Below are 17,489 nucleotides of genomic sequence, written 5' to 3'. Positions count from 1 at the left end.
GATTTTTTTCGATTTTGTGTTTTTTGTTTTATAGAGAATTTCGTTTCATCATCATTTAGTTCTGTATAAAAGTTCAGTAAAAAATGCAGCTTAACTAGGTTCATCGAATTCTTCCCTCCAATCGTGTTTGTTTTTGTTTTTTTTTTATCAAGGTAAGTAGTTGTCCTCAAAAATGACATTATTATTTTCTTTTTGTGTAATTTGTAATTTGATGCATTCAATCAATTGTCTCATAAGTAGGTTTCAAATTTCGTTTAGCTTGCTTCATCTTAAATTTGTTAAGCATTTTGTTTTGTTTGTGTTGCTTTCTGCTTTTTTGTTTTGCTTTCTGTCTTATTTTACACATAAATCATCAATCATAATTGTTTCGGCTTATAACATTTTTTTCTTTATTTTTTCTGTATCGCTCAGCATTTCTATATTATTTATTTGCTTTTTATCACTTAGTTTTTACAATGGCGCTTTTTGTTTAATTTTTCTCATTTAACTTCATTTCTTTACTTTTCATTTTGTTTTCATAAAAATGAGCATACAGATACATTTAATTTATATATATTTATATAAATGTTAATGTTTTTGCTTTATTTGCTTTTGCACTAGCTCAAAACGCACAAATAAATACTAATAGATTGCTATCGAGAACAATGAAAAACTAATTGCATTTTTTTTTGCTCACAATTCGATCATTATTTTCGATATACGCACGTTTCTTTTTCGTCTTATCATGTTTTCTTCATATTTGTTTTGCTTTTCTCATTTTGCTGCGTTTCCTTTTGTTTTGTTTTATTATTTTTTTGCTTGCTTTTAACTTAAGTTTAACTTGTAGGCAAATTATGATAAGTAGAAGAGAGACAACATGAACACAATTCTAAAATGACATTTGAAATGAAATTGCTGTGTTGTGTATAAGTGTGTGTTCGTGTATCTGTGTGTGTGTGCATACAAATAAACTGCGATTTAGTTATGTAACTTCATTGTACATATGAATATACATATATGCATGTGTGTGTGTGTGTCCAAACAACATTTGATTTGTTGTTGTTCTCTATTCTTCTCTAATGAAAAAAACCTCGACGAGTGAGCTTTGAAAATGTCTCGCGCTTTTTTCTTAACTTTCTTCGATGGCGCTAATCAATTAATTCATTTATTAACGCTTTTTGCTTAAAAATTGTGCACTCTCAATATTTGCGAGTATTTAACTTTATAGCACATTTACTAATTGAAAAACGGTCTTCTTCATTCTGGTGATTTTTCATAAGCACAACGTTTACGTTCGCGTGTGTGTTGAGTGTGGTGAGTTTACGTGTGTGTGTGTGGTGTGTATTATGTATAGGATGGTCTCACTTATAAATTATGCACTTTTTTCACTTAAACGAGCTAAATGTTGTGTGTCAGCGTGTGTTTGATATTTCTTTTTTTTTGCGTTTTTTTTAGCTTGCTTTTTAAAAAATAAGAAAAAATTGTTGTTGTTATTTATATTGAATGTTGTTGGATCATCAGTTGCCAAGTTTTGCGGAAGGGTGCCAAGTGCCAGTTTCTTTTCCATTTCCGTTTATTTATTTTTGTTGTTGTTGGTAAGCTTGTTGAGGGGGGGAAAATTTACCAATTGGCCATGCCTGGCTTATTGAGCGTCATAAAGTAGATTTGACACGATGAAGCACCTTTGGCACTGCTGAAGAATACTTTGTCGTTGCGCTCGCAAAGGAATTTCAAGCGTTGCGCCTTCTTGTGCATAAACACACCATCCAAATGGCCGCTCTCAACGGAACGTATCTAAAGTGGAGAGAAATGAGAGTGTGGTGAATCAGTTTCAATAAGAAAACCGCAACTGAGTATAGACTGTGTGAGACCCTTTGAAGTCATTACATAGAAATTGACGTTGGGATTATATTTCATTATATTACTCACCTCTATTGCTTTGTTGCCCCAGCCCATAATTTGCCCAGTGCCTATGTAGGCCACAGAAGTGGGCATCTCACCCCACTGCGAAGGAATAAACGAAGAAAAAATTTCAGCAAACAAGATATTATTTCTTAGGGTTTATTAACTTGCCTGCAGCACAATATTCTTGGACACACGTCCGGCAGTGTTCACATAGACGCCCTCATTGTCATAGCACAGCAGCAGTTGCATACCATTTGAGTTTGGAAGCGCCACAATACAATGCGGAATGATAGCACCCTGAGTCTGTGTGTTGAATTTCACATTTACTGGGTATATCCAATCAGTATGGCAGGAGCCACTTACATGCTTAGGAAGATAGATATCGTATACTTCAGCCGAGTCTAAATCAACCGCATGGAAACCCTCAGCAGAACCATAAATAACTTTCAGTCTCGACTGATCCTCAATTGTGAGATCGACCAAAAGGGGGCGATGTTCCAGTTCACCAAAATTCTACAGAAAATGAAAGAACAAATTTATGATATCCATTAAATTGAGTACACTTAATACTCACCTTAAATGCCATAAATTTGTGATATGGTTTGGGCGCCCAAGCATAAATTTCAATCGAGTCTTTTAATGCAATCACTAGGAACTTAATCCTCTCGTATTTGACAATCTTAAAATGTACAGCACCTTGTAGATCACCCACATTAATCCAGCCATTACGGCGTTCCACTTGCTACAGGAGAGAGAGGAAAGGTATTAAGTCAAAGTACGTTTTTTAAATGAAATTTTTGATATTCAAACTTACATCAGAGAGACCGTCGGTGCGCAAGATCTTGGACTTGAGCCAGGACAAGTAATAGACGCGCACGCGATTCTTTTTGCCCGATATGGTAACCAATATGTTTTGACCCTCCAGCACCTCCATTTGTTGGAAGCGGCGACGCGAGATGAGTTGATAGACCTGTCAAAGAAGTTAACCAGTTGAGTGTGAGGAATTTCCAAGGATTTAATCTCTCTTACCTTGCCCTGACCGGAACGATCGAGCAGCATGAGTCCATTCTCAGTGCCAATCAGTAAATTGACGCCCCAGAGTGCGGCACACAAGATCTCCGAGTTGAATCGCTTCTTATACTTACGTATCTCGGGCGTGTCGTTGGTCACATCGTGCGATGTGGGCGTCACATTCACATTGACGGTGGATTCACGACGTGTCGGACCCGAGCCGCCGGCACCGAAACCAAAGGTGAGAAAACTGCGTTGTTTCTGTTGCAGCGCATACGCGTGCGGTGGCAAGTGTGCGGGGGAAGAGTTGGCGGACGAGACGGAGGCAGCACCACCACCACCGGGCGTCAAATGGAGAATGTTCGCAGAGGAGGAAGAAGCAGATTTATGCAATAAATTAGTAATACTGCTGGAAGAGCGCGTTTTGCTTATCGAATTCTTTGGCGAATTTTGTCGTGAATTCGATGTGGACGATGAGGCAAGCGATATGGTTGACTGTGGTGAATTATTGCTGCTAATAATTACACCACCAACAACGCTGCCGCCGCCATGACCGTGGCCGCCGACGCCGACAGCGACGCTGCCGCCTCCGGCGACGTTGATGCTGCTGTTGCTGCTAGCGATAAACGATTTCGATGGCGTGGAATGCACGGATGAACTAATGGCCGCTTGATACTTTTATATCGATAACATTGATTGATTCGATTGATTTGTTTATAGGTTTTGTTTTTTGATATTTTTGTTTTTGGTTTTTGTTTTGTATTGTTGTTGTAATTAAAGAGAAAAAAGAAAATAGAAAAAGTGCAAGAAAAAAATTTGAATTAGTCTTCGAGTTTGGCAACAAAATAAATTCATTAATAAATTAAACATGCTTAGGGAAGGTTGGTAGAGTGTGTGTGTGTGTTGGTTGGTGTATATCTTTGTGTGTGTGTGTATGTGTAGGTGATTAAATATTGAGTGCTGCTTAAGCTAGCGACAAGTCAAATAAAGAAAACAATAGCCAAGAATACATATGTATTTGCATTAAAAGAACATAGAACTAGGAAGTGTTTTAAAATATTAACAGTTATAGAAAAGAACTACAAATAAAACAAAATGAAAAATGTGATTAGTCTTTCCCCACAGGCCAATGGTAAATAAAACATAAAATTTGGTTGGTTTTGTGTATATTTGTATTTAAATGTGTACGTGTGTGTGTGTGTGTGTGTGTGTGTAGAAAAACTATAAGAATGAGATTAGGATTTATAGAAAAGATTTACTTATGAAAACGGAAACGGAAATGCTCTAAAATTGTTATGGAGAAATCAAGTGCTGTTAATAACAGCAGCAGTAATGAAAAGACTGAATCTCTGTTAGGCTTACAGAGCGTTAACGGCAGTGCAGCATACGAAATGTTAGTGACAGTGACATGAAGCTGGTTGCTATGCAACGCAACAAGAATGGTGAATGTTGAGCACAGTGGAATGCAATGCATTAATTCGCGAGCAAAATTATATCACATATTTTTTTGCTTTATATACAAAAACGATAAACGTAAAAAAAACAGGCATTCCCATTGCAAAAAATTTATACAATTTGCTGAGTATTTTAAGAAGCCCTGCACACTTAGGAGTATGTACAATACACATGAAAAAATTGTTTGGAAAATAAAACTATACACAAAAGTATTCATACTGGATATGTTTGGTAGTTTTTGGGGATATTTAGAATTTTTATTTTAGAGAGAGTATTTTTGTGTTGGTGTTTTTGGAAACTATTTCTGTTTGTTGTTGTTTTTCATACTTACTATTGTAAAATTTGGTTTGTTTGTAATTGATTTGTATTTTGTAATTTGTTAGAATATATCGTAGTGGCCATCAGCTCAAACGTTGCGGAAAGACAAAGCACAATTAAGAAGAAGAAATTGTTTGTAACGTTTTTAATTTGGTTTTGGTTAAATTCAAATCGATTTCGTTTCATTTCGATTCAATTTAAAATTGAATTATTAATTCATGCACTTTTAAAAGCAGCGAATCGCATGCATCTTATATTTTATTTTAAATTCCATGTTTATCTAATTGTTGACCAATTGAATACGATGTTTTTTGATTTGTATGGATATTTGATATTTCGTTACGCGCTCTTCATAATGAACTTTGTTCCACGTCAAAGAAAAATGTTTATGCTAAGATATTTCTTTTGGATTAGTTACATTCAAGGGTTAGATAATTTCGAAAAATATCAGTATAATTTTGTTGTAAAGCACAAAACTAATAAAAAAAAAACATTTACGATAAAAATTAATTAGGGAAACATTTATAGTCTTAAAAAGAAGATTCGAATTAAATCACTTATTTTCTTGATACAATTGGCAAGTAGTGACCCACTGTGCGAATAACTCTGACATGTTAACTGAATGTTAAGGTGCTTTAAAAGCGACAATTTAGTGAAGTTTTCATTTATTGTAACCCAAAAAGTCAAATGAATTAAAAATGACACACAGACAATGGATGATTCGATTTGTTGGTTTCTTTTCGAGATGTATTACTTTTTTTTTCATTTTTTGATTATGCATGGGACAGACAACAAAGCAAAAAACTTGAGGGGGGCGTTTAAAAGTTATTATCACAGTAAAAAATAACAATAAAAATAAAACAGAAACGCTCAACTCGCAACTCGATAAAATAAAATAAAAAAAAAACAAAGAGTTGGAGTTGAGTTGAACGCACAAAACACACAATGAAAAATCGAGTCGATTGATAAATACGAGTCGAGTCGAAAGTATTAATGGGACTCGAACGCTACTCACCTCCTCACTGGATGATTTATCGTGACGCGGTGGCGTTGCCGGCGATGCCTGGCTGAGTAGATCGGGCAGAACGCTGCTGGTGCGGGTGCCCGGGGTGCCAAGGCCGCTGTTGTCCCCTCCAGCACCACTGGCTACACCACGATTCTGTTAGAGGGAGAGGCAAGAGAAAGAGTGAGAAAGAGCAAAAAACACACATGAGCAAAAAGTTTTAAATGGTGGCAATAAATTTTGAAAACAAACACTTTTTTGGGATATGAAATTAAAACGAGAAATGGGTTATAAATGCTTTTCAAAGAGTAACACAACAAAAAGTAATGAATAAAACAACAAAATCGAAAGAGTCGTAAATAGAGGAAGAGAAAGAGACAGAGTAAGAGTGGAACGATAGATAGAGAGAGCAAAGTGAATGCCAATGAGATACTTAAGGATACTCGAGATGTGCCCTTCAACAAGGCCTTCAACACAACATGTTCAACGTTTAACATTTATATAAAAGCTTACAAACTAAAACAATTAATATTTGTTTGTTGTTCTGGGGGAGAAGGAGGTCTTCAAAATTGTTTTAAAGCTGAGCCTCATAGACATAATAAAGTAAAGCACTTAAAATTAGTTTAGTTTTGTTTAGCGCAACTTTTTCGAAAGGTTTTCACAGCACTGCGCACGCAGCAGGCAAAAAACGTTGCTCAAATTGCAAACATCACAAAACTTGCTTTTTATTTGTTCCATGTTCTTTTAATTACCAATTTAACTTCACACTAACCAAACCAACAAAACTTTTCCAATTCCATATTTGCCATAAATAATAATAAAATAGAAATGTGATTTTTATACAAAGCTTTAAAACAATTTTGAGCAAAAAAGATATGAATTTTTGGCAAAGCTAAGCAAAGGCATAAATTTACATTTGCAATTTAATAAATATAAAGCTAGCATTTCTATATCAAAATTTTCCATATCTATTTAAAAACTGTTGAATCAAATCTGAATATTAGAACTTTTAAAAATTGTTGAATTTAAATTATAATACGAATTAATTCTTTGCATATCAAATTGAACTCGTCTAATATTTTGAAGATATTATACAAATGAATAATGTTGATATCAAACTAAGCTTAACTAATCTTAATTTATTATTTGTGTCTGAAATTCCGACATCTTAAGTTCTAAATTCAATTCTTTGTATTGTCTAAATCTTTTGTTTTTAGTCAAGTTCTACTAAATCTTTAATTAGTTATCACTAATTCCCACTTAAATCCTCTTAATTTCCATGCTTCCATACTGCCGAAAACTTTAAAATAAAACGATGAGATAATGACATTATTTACAGGTGTCATAAAAAGAAGCTTACGAGTTAAGCCTGCAAAATTTTGGAGCTTAATGCTATTTTATTTTATTTATTTTTTTGTTTAGCATCTCATTAGCATTCGACACTTTTGCTTTTTATTATGTGAATAGTAAAAATTATATACAGACGCCGGTAAGATACCGTTATTGATACTTAGATTTTGGCCGACTACCAATTAGAAAGCAACACCTTGGAATTTATGTATCTTATAATAAAATGTTATATCAAATCAAGCATTCCAATTGTCAATTAGTCACTATGAAAGGCTACTACTATATACAAGATAGTCTTAAGCCTTAAATACGATGTATTATAAATGTTATGGTTATGTTTTTTGCCTAATTCTTATTAGTTACTCTAGCTTTTGGATTATTTGCATGGTTCTCTTAAATTAAAACAAACAAAAATGCAGTCAAATAAAATAAACATGCTGGGGAAGGTCAAAGCAAAGTAGGAAAAGAAAAAAAGATACATAAATGATGAAAACGAATTTGCCTTTTGTTTTTGTTTTTCTTTCGCACTGTTATTTACGAGCTGTTAGTGCAATGTTATTAACAGTAATGGGGCGAATGTACACAGCTGTGTGGGCGAATGGGAAGAGAGGCGAGAACATAGACAAAGAGACAGAGAGTGAGTGCGTGAGACAGATGCAAGAGAGAGACAGGCGAGCGAGCGAGCGATGCTTGTGTGGGTGTGTGTTTGTATGTGTAGGCTGTAATTGTAGTTGTTGTAGTTGCGGTGAGTATGGAAATTCTAGCCAAATGGTAAATTTAATTTGCATTTCGCCTTTTTTTTGGTTTGTTTTGCTTTCGAGTAGTTTGGTTTGGTTTACGTTTCTGGCGCCAAGACAAAACACAATTAATGAACGATATTTGATTTTTTTTGTTTCTTCTGCTGTCCCTTTTAATGGTTTTTGTTGTTGTTGTTTTGGATGCGTGCGAGCTGAGAACGTTTACCTGCTGCTGCTGTTGTTGCAGTTGTTGTTGTTGCTGCTGTTGTTGTTGTTGATGTTGCTGCGCACGCGCTGCTGCATTCTGCAGCACAATGACAGACTCAGTCTTTTCGCGACGCGGACGCAAGAAATCTAAATTGGCCCAACTCGATTTTGTAGGCGCTGCACTTGGTTTAGCTGCCGCCGCAGTTGTTGTTGCTGCCGTTGCTGCTGCTGTGGTTGTTGTTGTTGGCACTTTGGTTCGAGGTGCAGCAGTTGGCACATCCTTACTGCTATAAATGCTGTTCCTTTGGTACATGGCACTGGCACGCTGCACCTGCGACGGCGACTGCAACTGTGCATTGCTGTTGTTGTTGCTGCTGCTGCCGCTCAACACCGCAGAATGGCGTTTCGTTAATGGAAAGAAATCGGAATTTTCACGTCGAAAGCCGCGCACAAAACTCGGCAGCTTCGAATCGGACTCTTGACGCTTGTGTTGCGGTTGCTGTTGCTGTGGCTGCTTCGACTGTGTTGCGTTGCTGCTACTGCTGCTGCTGCGATCTTTGGCAATGCTGGCTGCTGGCGAATAGCCGGCGCCCTTCAATGGCTGATAGCCTTTGGGCACATTCGTTGGGCCAATGGATTCGCGTTGCGGTCGCGTCTCCAGCTTCAGGGTGCTCCAGCTTGAGCCACGATTAAAGCTGGCCGTGGTGTTGGTGCTGCTGTTGCTGCCGCTGCTGCTGTTGCTAATTGTGGTGGCAACACCGCTGCCGCTGCCACCGCCGGCGGCGGCTTTCTTTGGGAAGAACTTATCAAAGTCCCAGTCACGCAACAGTTTCGCTTCGTCGCCTTTTCTAGGCGCGTGCGAAGTGGAAGCCGATTTTTGTAAGCGATTTATGTTTTGTTCTAATTTCTGTTTACAGTTTACAGTTGTAGTTGATGTTGTTGTTTGTTGTAGTTGTTGTTGTTGAATGTTTATTGTTGTTGTTGTAAGTAGCAACGCAAGAGAAGAATTGTTGTTAGGTTTTTATACGCTTGTTTTTTCTACAGACTAAATTGTTTCTTGCTCTTTCTACGCCCAGATAAAAAAAAATGTAAGCCCCGTTTATTATATTTTTTTTTTTATAGGTAAGTGTAGCATGGAAAGTTTTTCATGAATTCTCTCATTGCATTGCATTCCATATAATATTGATAAGATATTTATTTTTGGGTATTTTTGCTGGTATGCATGTGTGTAGTTGTGTTGCTTTTGTGAGAGAGAGATGGTGAAGAGAATGCACAGTGTGCAAAGGTGTTTACATACATTCACATTTACATTTACATTGTAAATATGTCTATATCATATATATCAGGTGACGCAGTCATATGATCTGAAACCAGTTTGGGGATGCACTTTATCGTCGCCCGCATTCGATATACAATTTTCTATATACAATTGATATGTTTGCTTTAGATGGGCTAGAGCTGGAATACTATCGGCTATATATCGATACACATTTTCATTTTCGTAAAAGATGGTTTCATACTATCGACAGTTAAAATAATTATTATTTATTCGAGAAACCAATAGTTTAAATTCAATATTCGTTTTTACATATTGATTATTATTTATACTATCGTCGATTAATCGATAAAATCTAAATGTCACATATTATTTGTATTTCCTAGTTAAATATTCAAAACATTCATAATTCCTTTTAAAATTTAAACCAATTTCAATTTCAATTTATTGTCACCAATCTAAAATATTTAAATTTTATCGATAGTTTTCCAGCTCTAAATTGTATGCATGGAAAGTGCCCGTGTAAACATTCTATGCACCAGTGCGTATCACAAAACTCGATGGGGGAGAAATTCCGAAAATTCGTCGAAAATAAATAAAAAAGATTAACCAAAACTCATACTCATATAGAGGGTGTTGTTTGGGTATATTACATAAAACTTTGTACAAAAGAAATTCACGAAAAAACGTTTCATACTGATATTGTTTTTGTTTGTTTGTTGAACGAAACATTCTAATTAAATTAAGTAATTATTTAGTATAGAAATAAGTAATGTAGTTGATAAAGTTTAAAAACTAGACTCAAAACAAAATGAACTTGTTCTGCAAATTGGTTAATCAAATAAATATTATAGTAATTGCTGTAAAATAGTTGTCTAAATAGAACCACAACCATCCAAATTGTTTTTGTTGTTGTTGTTGATTTAATTGACTAATATTAATATTTATTTTTTTGATATATTTGTTTTTGCTTTACTAATATTGAGTTATTTGTAGACCTTGAACCCTACAAAAGCTAATTACAATTTATACAGCTGCCTGAAAATTGACAAATTCCTAACTTAATGCCTCATACTGCTCAAAAGTATCTCAGTAGGAAAAATATCTCAAAGAAATAGAGCACAAACTAAAGACTAAACTTATAGGGAAATGTACTAAAAGAAAACTATAAGACTAGTTAAATTAGATGTTATTGATAGATGTAAAAAACATTGGATAACAACTTACGCGCTTCATGATCAGCGTACGATCTCCGGCTTGATCATCGTCATCCGGCGTCGGTGGCAAGGGTCGATTTGGTGGACCGCCGCTGCCATGGGTCAACGGTGTGGTCGTTGTTGTAGTTGAATCCTCCGAAACGGGTCCCAGGCCGGGTCTATATGAAAATTCGGGTCTGAACAAAACAAAATCCAACGCAAAACGAACGAAGAAGGAAAAAGAACACAAAACACCAAAACGCAACAAAACACGGGCGGCATTTTCAAGTTTGAAAATTCGTCATTTGTCAGAAAAATAATGTGAGGAAGTGAGGATAACGAAATTGGTGTATAACAAAAATAACGATAATAACGGGTGAGAAAATGTTAAGAATATGGTGAATTCAATTCTATGTCCAATTTTAAGTTCAAATTTCAATATTTGTGACAGTTTTTTGTGTTTCATATACAATTCTCAAAAATTTATTTTAAATTGTGAAATTTGATTTCTGAATTAAATGAGTTAACAAAACGTTGCCATTTTTACATTCCAAGCTGGGAACACCCCAAATAATATTTGCATTTTTAGTGACTAGTTGTTATTTGACTGTGATTCATATTGACTACAATATTAATCATTATTCATTATTCAAATATAAGTCGCTAACTGTGAAGTGATGACTACAATTTTGCTATTTTTAGCAAGTAATTTGAATTAAGTGCATTTTTAAGTTGACAATAGAATAACAAGAAAAAAACGGTGATTTATCAATGATAAAATTTAGTCAATAAGAGGTGAAATTTGGCTATTCATGATGCTTTAAAAATCATTAAAATTTCGTAATTAAATCTTACGTTTTTTTTTTCAAATTATATGTCATATGCCAAACATTTTGAAAATGAGGGCGAATAGGCTTTTTTTAAATAGGTTTTTTTTATTTTACGATCCTAATATTTGTAAAAATAAAATGAGAAATCAATGGAGATCTCTAACCAATTTGAACTAAAATGAAAAAAATCTTTAGCTTTCCTTTAATTAACGTTTCTTATAGTGTGATAATTTGTTTGTAACTATTTGTTTGTAACTAATGTTTGTCAACTTCTAAATATGTACTCGTAAAGTGCTGTGCACATTTTGCAGGCAATGTTCAATGCAAGTTCGTGTGACTTTTCCTTTGAAGCTGCCACGCCTTTTGTCTTTTTGTGTTGTTTCGCTTTCTGGGAGGAGACGACGACAATGGAAGGAGGGAAGAAAGGAAGGAAATACTTACAGCGGCTTGGGCGGATCGCTGGCGAGGAGTGTGCCATCGTTGCGTGCCCGATCATTGGGCTCATCCGGTTCGCTGTCGGAATCGCTGCTATCGAGTGGATCCAGCGGATTGACGGGCTGTCCCAGATGATTGTTCGACTGCTGCTGTGGCAACGAGGCCGCCGGCTTCGATGATGATGATGAGGCCGATACACAAATGGCCCCATTGCCGGTTGACGATGCGCCCGATTGTCGATTGTTGCGCGGAGGCGCCTCCGGCTGTGCCAATTGCTGCTGTTGCTGTCCACCAGCTGCTGTCTGTGGCTGCGGCTGTTGAGAGGAGACCACGCCCAATTCATTTAATTGTGCTGCTAACACATCTAAATGATCCTACAGGTTTTTGTATTTTACAATAGTTTGATTTTCGGGTCAAGTATTTCGAATATGCCACACGGAGGATTTTCATTTTCATGTTGTGTTGTGTGTAGTAGTGTGTGTGTTGCACGTGGTACCACAGTGTGTATGTGTGTGTGTGTTGTTGTAGTTGTAGTTGTAGTTGATTCAGTTTCAGATTTTGGGGGGGCAAATTCGATTGTATCGGGGTGGAACGAAAAGTAAGAGAGCATTAGACTGGTTTGCACCTTTCACTTCTTATAGATAAACACAACAAACAGGGCCAAACATTAGAGAAAGCTCGGTTAGTTATATATTATCTATTGGAACTTGCCGGGGTTAGTTCAATTTTGATTGTTTTTGGCATTACAAACGCATCAATCACAGCAACTCTTCTATATATAGAAACTTCTATTTTCGTGTTAGTTGCATATGGAAATTGAAAGTGTTTTTTTTTTGGTTTGCTGTGGGATTAGTGGGCACGTGCATTGGAAGTGGTTATAACGCAGTTACGAAGGTCTATTTAGTGTTTTTTCTTGTGGCATGTGTACCTCCATTAAATAGTACATTCTTTTCAAATTTTTTGTTTTTCTTTCCAAAAGTTGGAGGGGGCAATTACATTTAGATAGACTCGTAAATCAAGCATAAAATACAACATACATATAGGGATAGATTGATAGATAGTTAAAAAGTAAAAGAGAGAGACAGAAAGAGAGAGGAGCGAGCAGGCTACAACTGAAAAATGATTTTTTGTAAAAAAAACATACCTCAGGTCTCCTTGGTGGTAACTGTTTTTATGTTTTCATTTGTTGGTTGAGTGTTAAAGTGTGTTTTTGTTGTTATTGTGTTTTTTTTTTTTTTTGTCGGATCGGAGCAACGGGATGATGTACATAGAAATTTTTGTTTATATATTTATGCACACACATGAGCGAAATCATAAGGTCGATATAGAGTTATACAATATTATATGTTATGTTATGGTAGAGGCGCACAAAACATGAAAATAAAAGAAAGTTCAGAAATCATATATAAATATTTAAATCGTACACAATGTTCACAATTTTACGGGGTTAAATCATAAACTTTTATAGAGTTGTTAAAGAGCGGGGCTGGGCGGGAATTAAGCTACTTATCAGCAATAGTTCAACGGGTTAACTGAGGGATTTACAATACAGGTAGAGTTTGGGGGGCAAAGCTAATTTTACGTTCCTGGTTCTAATACAAAATAGTTAAAATTTATAGAGAAAATAAACTTCAAAGGAGTTGAATTTGAAATACTAAATAAAGGGTCTAACACAGCCGATACCTTGACTGTAATTCTGTATAGTTGATTATTTTTTCTGATTAAAGGGTCTAATACAGTCAATACTTTAACTGTTGTTTTATCTATATCTTTTTTTCCCTAAAAATGTAAGACCTTTTAAAGTATAGGGTCTCACACTATCTATTAATAAACTGTATATTCTTTTCTTCACATGTTTATGCAGTTTAAAGACTTTTCAATATAAACTAAAGAAGCTTTAAGGTCAATACATTGACAATAATTCTGCTTACTTAAATTTTCGTGAATTTTCAAGACATTTCAATATAAAGTAAAGGGTCTAGCTTTGTAGCTTTGTCTTTTCGAGTCTATTTTCAATTCTCTATTTCGATCAAACCAACTACAAATGTGAGCTACTATTAATTCATATAAACCTAATCTCCTTTCTTGAATTGACTCAATTGTCTTGGGTATCATTAACTACTTATCCGCTGCTTTGAGCAATAATTCAGCTATTTTGCTTTGTTTTTATCGCTCGCTACAATATCAGCTAGAGTCATTGCTCTGTTGGGGAAAGGAACAGAAAGAAACACTGAAGATTTCCCTTGGCTTTGGCCTTATCAGGCAGCAAATGTTAAAGACCATGATGAATGGTTGGGGGCCGGTTGCAATCGTAATCTCAATACGCGGCATACGCACCGATGGCTTGAAGTTGTTCTGCGAGCTGCGCTGCTGTTGCTGCTGCTGGGGCGGTGTTTGAGCCGCGGGCTCGCCGCACTTCGGTGTCGGTGGCAATGGCCGATTGGCATGCGGTGGATCTGGCACCACAATCAGACGCTGTGGCAACTGTGGGCGTGCCGGTGGACCGGGCTCCTCAATCTGCTGACGCTGCAAATTGACGGACATTAACGAAACTTGCAAACTGAAATTATAGAGCACTGCTCTCGTTGATCTCTCACTCACCGAAGGCGGTTTCTGTTGTCGATTCGCCTGCGGCTGTTGAGCCTGCGCCTGCTGTTGTGCCACCTGCGCCTGTTGCGCGGCATGCGCCGCTGCTGCCGCTGCGGCAGCCTGTTGTTGCTGCTGATGCAGTTGCGCCTGGGCCGCAGCATGAGCGGCGGCTGCTTGAGCCTGCGCCTGAGCGAGCAGCTGATGATGTTGCTGCTGTTCGGCAGCGAGGCGACCCTCTTGGATCTGCTGGAAGTTGCGACGCAATGTGTCGCCACCGGGCGCCTGAATGATGGAGCTGGGCTCGCCGGCCAGCTGCGGCTCGTCGTCGTCGTTGTCGGAGCCGGAGTAGCGATAGTCTTCGCGCTCCTTCTCCGCCTTGCGCTTCTTGCAGCGATCGATGTGATCCTTGAGCTGTATGCGCACCTGACGATCCGTTGGCTGGTCCTTGATGAAGGCATGCTTCAGCAGATTCTCGGTGTAAGGCCGCTGGTGATAGTCTTTCACTGTAAACAGAATTAATATGGATTAATTTAAGCTGCATTTGGGAGTGAAGCGTAGTTGTGACTCACCTAGCACCGTGTCAATGAAGCCGTGAAACTTCTTGGACCATTTCTTCGATTTGAGACGCGGTGGCGAATTGCGTGGAATCAAGAAGAGCGCACGCATCGGATGCAGATCGCAAAGCGGCGGCTGTGACTCAGCCATCTCCAACGCAGTGATGCCCAGAGACCAAAGATCCGACCGATTATCGTATGTGGCATCGGGATTCTCATCGCAGGCAATGACCTCGGGTGCCATCCAATAAGGTGTACCTGTTTCGCAAAAAGAAACCAGTTGAATACTCTGAGAAATGACTCATTAAAGTATTCTTGAGAACTCACCAATAAATGTGTTGCGTCTGCCTATCGTGCGATCCAGCTGCGCAGAGACACCAAAGTCAACCAGTTTAACCTCAGCATTATCTGTGAGCAGCACATTCTGGCCCTTAATGTCACGATGTATGACTTTGTTCGAATGCAAATAGCTTAGGCCACGCAATATCTCGCGGCAAATGTATGCTATCCATTCTTCTTTCAAACTCTGACCCTTGGTCGATTTCACCAGATCAGTGACGGAACCGGCGCCGCAATATTCCATCACCAGCCAGAGTTGATCATCTTTCCCTGGCGGTGATTTCTTAATGAATGCCCCATAATAGGTGGCAATGTTGCGATGATTTGAGTATTTCTTAAGCACATTGATTTCCAGCTTAATCTCCTCTTCCTCATCCTCGGTGACATCCATCACCTTTATGGCAGCCAACTGACCAGTTTTCGTGTGACGACCCTGTAAGAGGAGAGATAGAAAAAAGGAGTGAGTAAAATCATAGTTTACACTTGGTTTTTTGTTGATCAATTAACACGCGCTTAATTGGTGGAAATGCGGGGAAAATGCACTCGACATTGACAGATCTCTCGAATGCTCTCGAGAGTCACAGACACTTGAACTCGACAACAACAACAACAACTGCAACAACAAGAGCAACAATAAACCGCTTCAAGAGCATTAAGAAATGCTGACCATGAGGCAGACATTGGCGTTGGCGTTAACGACGACGACGACGACGTCAATAAACTACGTCGTGATCAAGTAAACAACAATCGAATGCAACTCAAACAATAGAACAGGAAGAAAACGTGCCGAGGAGCAGGAGCAAAGCACACTCTCCAGACACTCTCTCAAGTAGCCAACAACGCAACAATGTGTGAAAATTGGTTAACAACCATCCATGAGTAATCCCAGGGCGGAAGTCCATAAATGCATTTTGTGATTGAGAAGATTAACACATCAGAAACGAGCACAAATATATAGGGGAATTTCATCGAGCAATATATAAAACATTTCAGATTAAAACAGCATTTAATATAAAGCGAATTAATTATAAGTATTTGCTAAACAAACTGAAAGCCAAACTCTTTTATGTGTATAAAACTATTTTGTGATTAAGAAGTTTAGCAAAATTATATATAAGAAAATTTAATCAAGAAATATATATAAAATTCCACATAAAAACGGAATTCAATATATTGTGAATTAAAAACAAGTATTTGCTAAACAAAATGTACTTTTAACTTTTTTATATTTCAACATATGATTGAGAAGGTAATTACAACAGAAACTAGCGAATTTCATCGAACAATATACTATATGTATATAAAATTCCACAAATAAAATTATTTATACATTTTTAGATAAAAACAGAATTTAATATAATTCAAGTTTTCCCCATAAATGTATTTTCTCATTGAAAAGCTTAATTCATCAGAGTTAAGCTGGTAGAATTTCTTTAGTAAGAAGAATCTAATCAAGCGATTTATGTCATATAAAAGTCAGATTAAAACAAAATTAAATTAAAGCATTTGAAGAACAAATCGAAATCTCTTTTATGAGCACTCGTTTAATTGCTTGATTTGTCTAAGCAATTTTAATTTAATTAAATTGAAATAAATTCTGTTGTTGCACAAGCTTGTATAAAGGTGAAAGGAAAAATCTCATAAAATTCCATTCGGCGTATTAGATTTGGTATTGAATATGCATTTGAAATGCTATTAAAAGTATTTTAATAGCTCAAAGCTAAAATAATTGAGCATCATTGTTTACTTTTTCATTTCAAATTGTTTATTTTGTCTAGAGAAAAAATCAACGCAACATTTGAGTACAATTTTGCAATCGAATAACATTCTCAATTGAAGCATAAATCGAACAATAAAACGAGGAATTAAAATAAAAGCAAAGCAAATTGCAATTGATTTGAACAAATTCTCGCACTCAACACTTTATTTAGAGACATTTAGCCATAAAATTGACAACAAATTGCAGTTTAACTAAATTGATTATTATCTCTTAAAATGGCAATTTAAATTGTTTGCTTTTGCGATCCGGTTCAACTTTCTTAATGCTGTTGTGTGCATTAAGTAAGCAAAAAAGAATTGAAACATAACGTGACTTGAACGCCAATTATTCTCTCCTTGCGCTCCTCCCGTCTTATAGTCAGTCAATCAAGGCGTAAAAATGTATTTCAATTAGCTGTCAGTTTAATCAAAATCATAAATTGATTGAGTCTGTGCTTAAGATTAAGTTGTCCTGACCGGTTTTCGGTATTTCTTCTTTTTTTTTTTTTTCCTGGCATCGTTTCTGTGTCCTCACATCTTCGGTGTC

At 36.7% G+C, this 17,489-nt stretch overlaps 1 protein-coding gene across 10 annotated transcripts in view; it reads right to left on the bottom strand.

Annotated features, from left to right (window-relative positions):
• Positions 1 to 98: 98 nt before the first annotated feature.
• LOC117566340 (serine/threonine-protein kinase mig-15) overlaps positions 99 to 17,489 on the bottom strand; it is a 37,887-nt gene continuing 20,496 nt past the window's right edge. For 2 of the 10 annotated variants that reach the window (XM_052005467.1, XM_034245814.2), the window contains exons 4-19: positions 15,173 to 15,617; positions 14,861 to 15,103; positions 14,304 to 14,794; positions 14,040 to 14,228; positions 12,847 to 12,867; positions 11,709 to 12,076; positions 10,469 to 10,634; positions 7,985 to 8,872; positions 5,684 to 5,827; positions 2,914 to 3,570; positions 2,699 to 2,854; positions 2,459 to 2,626; positions 2,248 to 2,397; positions 2,053 to 2,187; positions 1,909 to 1,983; positions 99 to 1,773 (exon numbers count right to left, since the gene is read on the bottom strand). In XM_052005467.1, the coding sequence (XP_051861427.1) occupies positions 1,600 to 1,773; positions 1,909 to 1,983; positions 2,053 to 2,187; positions 2,248 to 2,397; positions 2,459 to 2,626; positions 2,699 to 2,854; positions 2,914 to 3,570; positions 5,684 to 5,827; positions 7,985 to 8,872; positions 10,469 to 10,634; positions 11,709 to 12,076; positions 12,847 to 12,867; positions 14,040 to 14,228; positions 14,304 to 14,794; positions 14,861 to 15,103; positions 15,173 to 15,617 (4,470 nt within the window). In that variant the 3' untranslated portion in view covers positions 99 to 1,599. Of the gene's footprint in view, positions 1,774 to 1,908; positions 1,984 to 2,052; positions 2,188 to 2,247; positions 2,398 to 2,458; positions 2,627 to 2,698; positions 2,855 to 2,913; positions 3,571 to 4,933; positions 5,060 to 5,683; positions 5,828 to 7,984; positions 8,873 to 10,468; positions 10,635 to 11,708; positions 12,077 to 12,846; positions 12,868 to 14,039; positions 14,229 to 14,303; positions 14,795 to 14,860; positions 15,104 to 15,172; positions 15,618 to 17,489 lie in introns of those variants that run through there. The other 8 variants (XM_052005472.1, XM_052005468.1, XM_052005469.1 and 5 more) reach the window with 8 other exon arrangements.

The sequence above is a fragment of the Drosophila albomicans genome, chromosome 3 (assembly GCF_009650485.2).
Source record: "Drosophila albomicans strain 15112-1751.03 chromosome 3, ASM965048v2, whole genome shotgun sequence".
Lineage (NCBI taxonomy): Eukaryota > Metazoa > Arthropoda > Insecta > Diptera > Drosophilidae > Drosophila > Drosophila albomicans.
This window is presented reverse-complemented; position numbering and strand designations above follow the sequence as displayed.